This window comes from Sander vitreus, chromosome 13 (genome assembly GCF_031162955.1).
Source record: "Sander vitreus isolate 19-12246 chromosome 13, sanVit1, whole genome shotgun sequence".
Lineage (NCBI taxonomy): Eukaryota > Metazoa > Chordata > Actinopteri > Perciformes > Percidae > Sander > Sander vitreus.
The window spans coordinates 23750565-23764745 of record NC_135867.1 but is presented as its reverse complement, the minus strand read 5'-3'; the positions used below and the strand labels follow the sequence as shown (position 1 = coordinate 23764745).

Sequence of the window (14181 nt, the reverse complement as noted above, 5' to 3'; positions counted from 1 at the left end):
GTCGGGAAAAACACAGACAAGCGCGTTCACTTGAAACTAGTAAGCCACGTGGCACAAATTTATTGTAAAATACCCTTTTCCCTTCTTGTTTGTTGTTTTTGTCATTTAACAGCAATTTACTGGTGAAAAAAGTTATTGTTATAAGTTATTACATTAATAATTAATCATTTAGTATTTGCCTGCCAGTAAACGTCTGATCTGTTTATTCCCATAAAGAATACAAAATAAAATCTAAATTTAAGTATAGTCTGGGTTTTAACAGGAAATTCTCATTTCAAATATTATTACAGTAACATTAGGTTGTGTGCAGAACTACAGAGGCAGAAATCTTCTCTTAAAGAGACAGTTGTACATAGATGTTTAGCCATGGTCATGAATAACTGACAACTCTAATAAAATTACATAAAGACAGTTCAGCTAATGGCATTAGCTGAACAGGGAAATGTTAAATTGACATTCTAATGACCTGTGGTCTGTATTTCAATGGCAACTGCAGGGTTCAAAATTAACTTTTTCGTCCACGAGCCAAATGGCTAGTGAATGTTCAAATAGATCACCATTGCTTTTTGGCTGGTAAGTGAAGCAAATCTACCAGCCACTTTAATATTTTACCAGCATTTGGCTGGTAAATGTTGCTAATTTTGAACCCTGATGGCAAGTATTAATGACTGACTGCTTTACTTGACCAGCCACAGACGTGAGCACATTCATCATTTGTGGCCGCCTAATTTAAATTTAAAAAAATGTCAAGAGTAGTTTTGTGAACACAAATTGGATCTCTGCCAGAAAAAGCATACTAGGCTTGTCAGCCACAGTCCAAATGCACCCATGTTTGCTGTTAAAGTGTTCATTTCAAGGCTTGCTAATGATAAAATGTGGCTCCACTGTCAACAATCGTCGTAGTTGAGTCCTAATCAGCAAACAGAAACCACAGTTCCAGGAATTGCTCAACGAAATGGTAACACCTTTTATCAATGACAGGACACACCCTTCCCTCAGCCTGTCCAACCCACATTCTTTCACCAGTGTGTAACCTGGTTCCCTCTCAATGACACTGTGATAAATGACCTTACGGAAGAACAATTGTTACTACCAGCTATAAGGAAAGAATTGAAAACTGGTCTGCAGCAAGCTAGTGTTTCATGTTTTTTTATTACTGTGGAGGGTGACGTCAATGGAGCTCCCATGCCTCTTATCGCTGTCATTGTCCAGGCTTGTTATTTAAGGCAACAATTAGTCAAACACCATATAAAAAGGAAAAAGCCAGCAGAGAGTATATTATTTAGACATTAAATTAATCTGCTTTCAATTATAACTACCAACAGTTTTAGTTTGCTTTATCAGATGACTGTAAAAACTGCCACCTTCATTGAGATGAACCTACCAAAACACCTACTCTTCCTTTGTTCACAACTCAAAGACATTCAGTTTTCTTTCAGACAAGTGAAGAGACTAGAAAATATTCACATTTAAGAAGCTGGAATCAGAGAAATTTTACTTTTTCATAAATGAATAAAAGGACTCAAACCGATTGTTAAAATAGTTGGCGGTTAATTTAATAGTTGAAAACTAATCGATAAATCCTTGCAGCTCTACTCTTCTTTTATAACAATATCAGAAGAACCCATGTAGTGGCTTTGAGGTCTGAGTCTATGTGAATTAACGGTTTGCATTTCTTTAAATTGTCGCTCTAATCTCTGTGAACCAGACTAAGTATGTCTACGTATTAAGTAGTAAGAGGAAGGTCATCCTCTAACAGTTTTCTAGACAGATTCACGTGCTCTCCCTCTCACTCTAACATCTATTTTTGGATCAGCAGGAAGCCCTTTCATTCACAATGAATAGAATTTGTGAAACAGAAAAGAGGGGCATTGCCTAATCACAATTAATATGCTACCTCTGTCCATAAAGAATTAAGAACAGACAGATGTTGCACTGCTGGAAGATCGACCACACCTCAGTTTGGTCTGCCTGCTATGGAAACCTTATAGTAAAACACTGCTGTGGGCTGACACTGCTGTGACATGAATGAGCAGGAATCTGGGTGAATGCAGGCCAAACCAGTGGAGCTACAACCACTGTGGAAAATCATTTAGTCATTTAGTCTAGCCTGCCCTTGCCTTGGTGCTGCTGCTGCTGCTGCTTTTAGCTCAGCTGTTAGCACACACTTGTATGAGCTAGCCCAAAGCCTTTGATTAACAACAGTGTAGTGAGAGAAGAGCACAAGGGAGACCGGACAGCAATTTAAGGGAAGATTTTTTTTCTTCCTCTTTCTTTTTTCGCCAGTGTACTGCAAGCCTGGCGTATGAAGTTAGCAGTAATGTTATAGCTGTGAAGGTAGCAGTGCGGTGTGTGTTAACAGTTGAGGCTATTTGTCTGTGAATAAATGCTACTCTTGCCACCTGCTGAAAGTGAAGGAGGTTAGCCCTGAAGTTAGTAGGGCTGGAATTGAATATTTGTTCATTGGGTAGGTTTTTTTCGATTTTCAATTTTGGGATTCAAATATTCGTTTGGTGTTTTGCTGGCTAATTTATACAGCGCTATGTTGTCCATCTCAGCCAAGAACGGGGAAATGTTGAGTTACAAGCAAGCAGTCTGACGTGTGTAGAAATCTGTATAGTTGTACTGTAGCAGCCTAGTGTCGTTTTCAGGCGAATTGATAAAGGCAAAGGTAGCACAGCCGTGCATATTGCCAATGCTCTAGTGAGGCACTGGCTGGCTGAGCATGCATTCACACTAGGGGTGGAATGGTACATGTATTCGTATTGAACCGAAACGGTACAGGCGTCACAGTTCGGTGCATGAATTTACACAGAGAAATTAATTAATGTAATGCGGAACTACTGTTAGATATGCAGGTTCTTTAGGGACACCTAATCTGTAGCCCCGCCTTAGCTCTGAAGCAGTGAGTCAGATAGCAGCACTAAGGACTAGTATGGCGAGTCAGAGGACCCGCCGGCCTCTTTAAGATCACAAGTTTGGGAAAACTTTGGTTTCCCAGTCAGTTACAGTACAGGCGAGAGAGTGGTGGATAAGACGAGGACTGCGTGTCGGCGTTGTTCAGCAGGTGTTGGGTATGTGAGTGGAAATACATCCAACATGCTAATGCATATCCGACGCCATCACCCAGAGAACAAGCCACAAACTGTATCCAAGAATACTTAAATCAGTGTAAATTACGTTATATTAGACACAGACTGCTGTTGTAGATTAGTGTTGGGTTTCCAGCGTCGCGGCTCTGAACCGTAACGTTAGTCAGGACAGACGCCTTGTTTCTTCAGGCTAACTATATTAGCTTTAGCCAGGCAGGGAGCAGTTTCTGCAGTGAAAAATGTCCGGGAGACGTCGTGATAACGTCTTAATCAGGTAATTTAGTTTGTCTTTGCAGAGAACAGAGATGCTGTATTTTCAGTTTTATAGCTGATTGTCTTATTTTGTTACAAGTTACAGATGGAGTCTGGAGATGATGTGGGGTACTTATTGTTTACATCTTACTTTACAGCTAGCTCAGGGAGACTGTATGACACTAGGTGGTACAGCCTGAGACATGCACAATAAATTGCTTTTCCCTCCATTGTACCAAACCGTGATGTCTGAACCAAACCGTGACTTCTATGTACCGTTCCACCCTTAATACACACACACACACACACGGTTGTCACTCGTCAAACAGTGCGGAAATCTCGTCAAAACAGACTTGTCAGTCTGTTTTGAGGCAGCGTGAGAGTCCCGTACAGTAAACAGGAAACATCACCACCTCTATCGCTGCCACAAGTTTTGTGGGGTAAAAAATTAAACAAAAAATAAATAAATCCATCCATCTTCTCTTTCTCCGTGAAATGAAGCTGCCTTCAACTGCGGTCGTAAATGTTGAGATCTATAAACGATTTGACGGAAACAAACCTGCAGTAAACTGCAACCTTTCTTTAATCTTTTCTTTATTTTTGTTATTTAAGATAAAATACTATTTCAGTTGCACTTTTGATAAGAGGATACATCTGCTGTTTTGCACAGTTTATATAAAAATAATATTTGTCAGTCATTCCATTCTATTTAAGTATTGTGAACTTAAAATCGTATTGAATCATGAGTTGAGTGTATCATTAGTGAGGTTAGAGACCGCCACTTAAATGTCTGCGCTGCTCTCTGATGCTCCAAAACGGACATTACAGGCAACAGAACGTCGCTGCACATAGCGCTAATTAACACTACACTTGGAAGCAGGTAACGTTAGCCTACCGTTAGTTAGCGGCTGGATTAAACATGGTTAAAATGCTGACAGCTAACGTTAAACGGTGTAAAGTGTGACTATATTTCACTGTAGGGGATTCAAACACCGGGACGTAACAGTCTGCAGCTGCCGTTGTCGGAAAAACAACACACACGGTGTCAGCCTCGTGGTGCATTCATCCAGGATACAAGTTATTGTAAAATACCCTTTTCCCATCTGGTGGTTGTTTTTGTTGTTTAACAGCAGTTTACTGGTGAAATAAGTTCTTGTTATTACATTATTAATAAATAATTTCATTTTGACAATATGGCCTTTCGCAATAAACAAGCCATTCTTTAATGTCGCTGGCTGTTGATTTGTGCTCTTCTTTTCTTTAAAACGTTTTAAAAGTAAGCAGTATCGAAAAAGAAAAAAAACGATACCCAACCCTAATCATTGCATCTACTACTCAGGTTTATGCACTGCCAATGTCACTATCTCAATTTTCACCACAAGCACACAGCAACAAAACACAAATCAACAGAGAACCCTGTAATGAAAAATTATCTGCAAGTGAAACAGCTCTGTTGTAAAAAGCTAACAGTGCTCGATCAACACACTGACAGCATGTTTTGAAAGCACAGCCGAAACAAAATGTCAAAAACGGAGTAATGTTGACATTAGTGTTAGCCACCATGCTAACAGCATTGATAACTTTGCCAAATGGACAGATAGACAACCCGAAAACATAATCAACAATGTTTCCTAGTGTAATTTAAGGGAATTGTAAAAAAGTACTCATTAACTTTGTAATATATTTATTTAAACATCTCCTTAAGTGCTTCACTGGTGCAATATCAGGCATACATTTGATATGGGTCTCAAAATCCCAAAACATTCTTATGCAACTCTTGCTTAAAACAAATAACTGATACAATACATAATGCAGCACTACAGAGGATGTTTTCTTGCTCATTTGAGCTGATCCACAGCAAACAGTCATCCAGCTCAGAGGACACATGCTCTCTCGTAATGAAGCTCAGTCAAACTGAGTAAATTACCATTAAAAGCCATGAAATTAAGCTGATGGTTGCTTCTTAAATCTTACAGAGATAAGGAATCAGCCAGCAGATTTAAACTATTCCTAAAGACCTCAAGGGAGCCACAGCTGTTGATTTAACCTGTATGCTCTTTCTTCAAAAAGGAAAGCAGCATCTTGCTCAGCAGAAAAAAACCCTACGTGTGTCCACACATGTAAAGTTCAAGGCAGGGAAGGATGTGCTATGTAATCTGCTGAGGCTTGCAGCACTTCATTGCAGTGCTCCACAACAGGAAACCAGGGACCCATTGTCTACCAGGACTGAAACAACAGGCATGCCCAGTGCTGCCTCCTCCACTACCATGTGACACTGGTGAAGGACATGTGACCAGCCCAGGGGTAAAGAGCAAGAGGGCTGCCTTTACTGTCAGATAAAGGGAAGGGGGCAGAGAAAGAAGGAATGCATGCACTTCTGGAGCCCATCCATCTTCCCTCTGGGCCAGTTCTGCTGAGGTGGTTTTGGGACTGCAGTTTCCTTTTTCTCACAAATGCCCGCTTTATCTCACATTTAGACTGTGCTGCAGAATGTCAAAAGTACAGCAAATCTGTATCCTCCCCTGCCTGTCACGAGATACCAGCTGGTTAGTTACTAGCACAGTTCAAAGTGCAATATGCAAACCTTGTAAGGTCATCTTTAAAAGAGCATGACACCATAAACGAACGCCCTTCCCACCAGGCAAAAAGTAGGGAAGTAATGGTACAGGTATGTTCCACAAACAAATTAAATTGACTATCAAACACCAATGAAAATACATCTGAATTATATGCATTTATTATCAGTACTGCCAGATCTCAAGTCCCATCTTTTCAGAGTATTCAGGAAACTGTATCCTTTCTCAGACCACAAACATCTAATTTAAAACTATCCACATTAATCTAAATAAACCAAACTACCAATTACACTTACGCTTTCCCTCATATACACATTATGGGAAAATTTGAAAAGCTTACTCGCAGCTTTCCTCAGATAACAGAACAATAGTGCTGCCAAATCATACCTAGCTGTGTCATCCACCTGTGTTTAAGGAAATGTATTTTGACTTTATTCAAAAAGTGAAGTGCTGGGATCTGTGGACACTGTGCCCACTTAGCTACGTACTAGTTCCTAATAGGCGTTTTGCAATGGAAATATATAGAATCATTTTAATGTATGCCTTTGTTTCCTCTTCCAAAAAGTTCTGGGTTTGTCTAATTATCTGCTTATGTGGCTAACATTGTTTGAGGAAGTGTGTGTACAATGTGTTTATACCTGTTAGGATAGACAGCCTAGTAAACATCAAAAATCTGAAAAAAGTGATGCCATGACATTTTTGTATCAAGTAAACAACATGTGTTATGAAAGCACCATTGCTAGGTGTTCTGAAGTGACTCTTGGCTCCAAAATGTGAACTACATATTTATTATTTAACCAAAAAGTATCTTGGTGGTTGTTTTGTAATTCATTTACCTTGGATAATTAACTGATAACATGTAAACATATCAGATCACTGTGTACACTTACAGAACATTCACATATGCAGAGAAAGTAAAATGAACAGTAACCTGTCATTATGGACACACGTGAAATACTCTGCTGTATTAACACACTGTTGGATAAGCTTTTGTTTTTCCTTCCACAAATTGACAGTGCCTGTTTGGCAAAGGAAAGGAAACCTGGCTTGACAAACCCTGCTTACTAAATACAATATGGAGGGGAACTCTGTGTCAACAAAGAATGGGCACCATGTTGTCATTACAAAAACACGATCAAGAGCCAGTTTTGATAATTACAGACAGCCATCTCCCAGGATATCACGGACCAGTCTTAAATTGATACTGGTTCCTGATTGATCAGAACTGTTATCCTTTACACTGATAAGCCCCTGGGTAGTAGGAGCTATTATTCATATTTGACTGGATTTTTATTTAACGTTACATACATAAAGTTTGCTAGGATAAGTGAGTGCATATACCACGGTGTGTGGGTAAAGAGGCCCTGAGTTATAGGTACTTTACTTCTGCAATTAAAGTTCTTTAACTAGAATCAGCACTACGCAATATAAATGGATGATATATTAAAATGCAAGCTATGCAAGTTGACCGGATGACAGAGGAATTACAAAGTTGGGGGGGGGGAGATAGAGAGTGAGAAAGAGAGAGAGCATAGACCAAGGTAAATGTTTGCTTAAAATCTGTCGTAGGCAATGTAAAGCTGGCTCTGTATATTAGCTCCCTACACTAGGTACAGAAAACTCTAAACCATGTAAAAAATGTCAATGTGAGAATCATGGGTGAAAACCTTTAAAAAAAGTGGGATACAACAAATGATTAGGGCTTTGACTTTTGCCCCAAAATCATATTCGAAGTTCGTTTGTTTATTAATATTCGAATATATTCGAATATTTATTAATAATATTTGGACCATTAAATGCCTTCAGTAAGACCTATATTAAATGCCTTCAGTAAGACCTATATTGGTATACGTTGTATATGTTCTGTCCACCAGAGGGCAGTGTATCAGTCAATGTCAATAGGCAGGCAATTATGTTTTCAGAAGAAAAAACACATTGCCGCAACTGTTTTTTTTTGTTTGTTTTTTTTTTTAAATGAAAGGTCAGACCCTGGATTAAACAAACTTTTGACAGGAATTTCGGAGCTTTCACTGTAGCCTACGTAAGTGGTCTGATGTTTATACTTGTGCGCTGGTGTGTGCATCGAGCCGGCGTGTGTGTGTGTGTGTGTGTGTGTGTGTGTGTGTGTGTGTGTTGAGAGAAAGTGACGGTGATTACCGGTAGCTTCAGTGCGAGTAGCGACTCTAGAGTCATAGTAAGAGAAACAGGGTCTCCCCTGTGTTTTCTGACCACGGTGGGAAATCTGTAGCAGGAAAAGTTAACCCTCTCCTTGATTTCACGTTGTTTATGGAGAAGGAGAACCAGGAAATGAGTCGGGGGAAATGCAACGCTACCAAGCCACGGCCGAGCGATGTGTAGTTACATTTTGAAATGCGTGAAAAAGCCAACATTGAAAACAAGGATTACAAGCAAACACATTTACAAAAAATAATGCCCATAACAGGTTCGAAATTCGATTTCGAATTTAAATATTCTAATTATATTCGAATAACGAAGTTCGGAGTCAAAGCCCTACAAATGATTAATTAGCATTATTTAAATGTCGACACATTTGACCATTTATAAAAGTTCATCTCAATGTGGCAATAGACTTGTGTAAAAGTTATTATTTAAACATGACAACTGAGATGTATAACATCTTGATGTGAGAGTTTTACCATAATTTTACCACATTTCAATTAAAATGGACAATAAACTTTTCACCCAGCCCTCGATACTTCTGTGGTTATCCACAATCACAAAGATGGACAGCTTCAGGGGAGATTTGCAGTGATACAAACTTCTCAAGACAACTACACATTCAAGCATCCTAAACTATATACGACATAGGAGTTCTTGGAGTTGTTTTACGAGACTTGGTGCAAGGGAGAGATTTACTTGAACCCTAACGAACAGAACAATCTTAATGTCACCTCTAATTGCCTCAGGATAACACTGAGGCCTAAACAATCTAATTGGTAAAATGACAAGACCACGGTTGTGAATTTATCACATCAGTCTATTGGAGTAAAGTCTCTGAAAGTAATGTTTTGTTGAAGCACACGTTTAAAATGATAGTTAAGATGAAGGGATGGCATGGTGATTGGTTGGTCTCTTGAAGATCTTGTGACTCTACTGCTTCAATAAGCTAGGAGAGGATTCCTTCCGACTGCCTGGGTGATTTTGTGAGGAGCCATGGCAGCATCTTATAGTACCTGACTTGCAGAATTGTGACAATTTATCAGCAGATTTGTGGGCATACAGCTCCAACTTTTTGCATGATCTGCTCAAGTGATGTATGCTGTGAAACATGCATTAAACAGCATAGGTCATGCATTAATGATACAGAGTTGATTAGTCACACAAAATGACCTAGTGACGTGCCAATGACACAAATCAGGGAAAGCACAGTTCATAGTACAGAGAACTACAGTGCAATCCAGTAAGTAATCTGAATCAAATGCAACCAGTTATTGTATTGTTATGCAAAAGTCATAAATACAACTAAGACATATCAACAAGTGAACGACAAGAAGCTACTTGAAGTTGTAAAATAGACTTGTTCCTTGAAATAAATCTTCACTACAAATATGAAGTGTCACTCAGGACATGAATGTTCAATTTGAGTTCACAGTAGCCACAGTAATTCACCACTTCTGTATTGCTCTCTCGTTGCACTCACTCCTGCCATCAAGAGGAGTTAACAAAGGAGTTAAAAATCATTCCATAATCATTTCATTGTAACAAAAGTATGCACAGAAGACCTTTGCTTGGCTTTGTGAAGCTCAATCTCCATTTACTATCTTGAGATAGGCCTACATATTAACTCATCCAAAACTAAGATGGCAATAACAAACAGTGCTCCGCTGGGCTGCATTGTGACTTTTTTTGAGGAACTGTTACACGTCTCTTGTTACATCATCAACAGCAAAAAAAACTAATGAGGACAGAATCCACCTGCTTTGAACAAGAACAACCCAACCTTGCTATTCTCACAAGACCTGTACCAAAGTTTCGTAGTAGAACGAAGAAATAATAAGTGGCCTGGGTTGAAACATCCACTCTGCCGAGCTGTCACTGAACAAGATACCGAAAAGTCACAATCTACTCCAATGATACTGGCCCTGACCTCTGACCTCAATTCAGGGCTCAGTGTCAAAACACTGTTACATGTGGTATTATTATTATTATTATTATTATTATATGTTGAGCATAGACACAGGGCCTCAGAAATTAAGAAAAGCTAGAGAGACAATGAAAACAGTCTGGATCACAAGTACATTGGCTACAGTCTCGTAAGCCTGTGAGGCCCAATGCTGCTTGTGCTCAGACCAGGCTAGAAAACAAATAAAAAGATTGAATAAACGAATTATTTTCTTGAAGCCAAGAGGTAGATCATATTTTTTATCCGAGGCTTGACTGAAACATCAAAAGTCACTCAAATGTATCGTTACATCTTGAAAGTCAGCACTCTAGTCCAGACTGAATCCATAAGCTTGGAGAGCCATGAATCTTTCCACTTCCTTAATCTGAACAACTGGCACTGTTTTTATTGGGGTTATAGTAAAGGTGTGGCCAATTAAAGCAGTCCATATAGTACGTAGGCCTGTACAATAAAAAAGGAAAACACCTGTTTTTCTAGTAATACAAAAATGTCAAATACCAGCTTTATTACTACCACGTCAACGGGAGAGTTTGCCTAACAGAAACAATGTCATTCTCTGTGAATACTTGAGCCTCAGCCAACTTTGGCAAAGTCATTCAACATGGGCAGTCGGATAGCTATGGGACGAGCCGACACACCACATGACCATATCTACAACCAGCCAACGTAACATCTTCCTGGGGTCGGATAATTACTTTCAAAGTCAAAGGGCAATGTATATTTTTAGAATAATATAAACGCAAAATAAATAAGTTAACTGTAAAAGTGATATTACTTTCATTGTCGTTACTGTTATGGCAAGTGGTTTACAGAATGCGGTTCAATCATGTCAGTGCAGGTAACGTTAACGTTAATGAGATACTGAATATCAAATTCAAAGTTCTTCTAACAATCATCCTTATCGCAGCATTGACAGTGCCCATTTGTAATATATACGTTGACGTTAAGAGTGTGGAACGTCACTCAGAGAAAACGAATACTTTTTCTGAGAATGTGTTCATGGCCGATATCACTTCAAAGAAAGGGCTGGGGTGACAACATTTCTGACTACGACTTAATAGCAATATGTATATATACCTTCTGTTTGTGTATTGCAGACCGTCGTCATTTAGCACAAACAAGAGTGGCTGGTCAAAGTGTTAGCAAGAAGGCTAACGTTAGATGCTAACTAAGATAAACGTCATCCACCCTGTCTAGCTAGTTAGCATAGCCAGTAAAGCTAACTCAGCTTGTTAGCAATCCTTAACTTGTGTTTGAAAAGTCTCTGGAGCCATTGCGAATATCGTAGCGATTGCGACTGGAGGATAAACTTTACCTAACAATTTAACCATTCATTCGTCCACATACCTGCAGGTGCTCCTGAAAGCGAATAGGCAGTATCTGAGCCATGGCGGTTCCTCTCTCTCTCTCTCTCCTCCGGTTTCTACTAATGCTAACAAACTACGACTTCTCTCAGATCTTAGCCGGACAGCCAGGGGGGCTCTAGTCTAAAGTCCAGATGAATTAATTCTAAGCCTTGTGTTAAACGTGCTGTCGGTGTGATGGTCCTTTTTATTCGTCCCTAAACTGTTTACTTGCGGGATTCCCCTGGCTAACGACTGACTGCCACTACACCGACTCCCTGAACCTGCAATGGCGGTGGAGGTTGGTCTGCAGAGAAAACATCCCGGAAATGGAAGTGCACTCAACAAGGCGGATGGATACCAAGTCACACTTATTTTTTTTTAAAGTGCATCATGGCGTGTATAATTACTATTTCATTGGTAAATTTCAAAATATTTCATATGTATTTAATATTCTATTTGAAATAACAAACAGCGATATAAGACTTCAACATAAAAATATATAACAAAATAAATGTAAAACTGGAACTACTTCTTTCTATTCGCCCTTTGATTTTTGCCACATCATTCGTCTTTGTAAATTAACGTCAGTCCTACGTGTTGTGCACTTGTTCCTCTCAGCCAATCAGAACACTCTGAATTTAAGATAGAAATTCAATGTATTCTTGTTCTCAATAACCATATGTTCAACATGAATTGTATTTGAATTAGGTTTCATATGCTTCCAGTCAGCATGCTTCACATTCTCCATTATCATATGATCATAAATCACCATTTATTTGCCTGTCGTTGGTCATTACTGGTAAATAGCCACAATTTATTTTAAAGGAATGAACTTTCACCTGCACTAATGAAGTGGACACAGATTGCTGACAAAAATGTCGACAACAAATTAATAGAAAATAAAATAAAATAATAGTTGTCCTACACCACCTATTATGCCACTCAAAACTTCCATGCAAAGTATGGTTAAGTATTTCTTAAGAACCAAATTATTATTTTGCACGAAATGTAACTTCAAATGTAAGAAATAAGCACTATGTCATTCTGAGTAATAAAAATGATAGGCTATAAAATAACGACATCTTCACTAAAGTCTGTAAGCAGAGTGTGTTTAGTCTGAATCATGCAATATATGTTGGGTGGAGTGTGCATCCAAGTGATCATTTCCCTTTTTTACATCCACAATTTCTGTTGGCAGAGGATGTCACTTCATTGCTCAATGTAAAAACTGAATGCTGGGAAAACCGTTCCTCAAACGAACTGAACTTTTCACAGAGATGTCATTCTGCTGAGCCAGCAATTATGGCTTCTGAATAAATGAGTGGCCACAGGAAAAAGGGATGCATGGAATTTGTCAATCACATATGGTGCCCCGAGAATGCAGTAGGATCCCTATAACATTTTCCTAAGAAGCAAGAAAATATGATACACTGTAGAAAATAAACCTTAAGGATGTGTCAAAGCAATGGTAATATGAGAAGATTATTGTTGTTTGTCTCTGTGATAGGTGGGGACATACTTTTTACACAATGTTGTTTTTCTTCTTCTCTATTTATTATAACTTTTTAATCGTTTATTCTAGCTTCATTGTATTATTCTCACTCTCTCTGTAAGGAAGACTGGCAAAGTAAGCTTTTCATTACATGGTGTAAGCTGTCTTAGCTGTGCATATGATAATTAACGTCTTGAATGTTAACATTGCGTTAATATCTACGGAAAAATGAAGTCAATCCTCATGTTAAAACATTGGTATAGAGATGCCAGCCTAGTAACTAGTAAGGTGCACTAGGGCCTGTCATGCGTGCACTGGGGCCCGTCGTGTCTACCTTACGCCACTGATGAGGTGTAAACGCTCATCAGTGGCGAGTCTTTACTAGGACTCATTTACAACAGCTGCAGTGTCTATGTGCATCCATACAACTTCATTGCTGATTAATTAACATACACCAAATGAAGTTATTTTCAAAAACATACATAAAATGTTATTAAATTGTACCAGAAATGATGTTGAAATTCCCCATTATGTTTTTCTTATTATCTGTAGTGTCATAATAATGAATTGTCCCAAGAGCATCAGTCCAAAAGCACCAGAGTCCTACCAAACAACATCTGGATTGAGATCCACCCAGAATGATCCTCTGGCCACAGCTACTCAAAAAAAGGAGGAAAAAAAAGGACAGAAACATTTCAGAATCAAATGTTAAGGGGAAGAGTAAGGTAGGTTAACATTATTTTTACAAAAAATAATTCCTCCATTGTTATCCTACATCGCCATATTCATGTTAAAGAAATTTAGAGTGTTAAATATTTAATGTAAGAACTTACAAATTACATTTACCACCAATGGTGATACATATAATATCTGCACTGTCTGAATGTATGAATAAACCCCCTAAAAATATTTTGATTTCTGAATCAAAATATGACAGATGACAGAGGATTGCATGTAGCATAAACCTGGAACAAACCAACTGTGCAATTTTCATTTGCTAATCTATAGTCCCAGAAGCAGAGAGGGTTTAGTGGAGGCCGCTCTGAATAGACCATTCACGCTGCTGTTGCCATGGATTCACAGACCAAGGAAACGCAAGACTCAGACACTAACACAGAAGCCATGTGTGTCACGATAAAAAGAGTGGCCTTTGGACTCTCTGCGAGGATGTCACGCAGACCCAGTGAGGCTGAGATTAGCCTCAGGCTCCATGCAAAATGAAGGGCAGCGCTGCTGGTTCTGCAGCCTTTGCCTTTGTCTTTCCCTATAGACTCTCCAA

At 38.9% G+C, this 14181-nt stretch overlaps 1 protein-coding gene across 1 annotated transcript in view; it reads right to left on the bottom strand.

Annotated features, from left to right (window-relative positions):
• The window catches only part of cltca (clathrin, heavy chain a (Hc)), a 42478-nt gene extending 30756 nt beyond the window's left edge, over positions 1–11722 (bottom strand). The window contains exon 1 of the mRNA XM_078266068.1: positions 11412–11722. Within this exon, the coding sequence (XP_078122194.1) occupies positions 11412–11453 (42 nt within the window). The 5' untranslated portion in view covers positions 11454–11722. The remainder of the gene's footprint in view (positions 1–11411) is intronic.
• Between the last annotated feature and the right edge of the window lie 2459 nt (positions 11723–14181).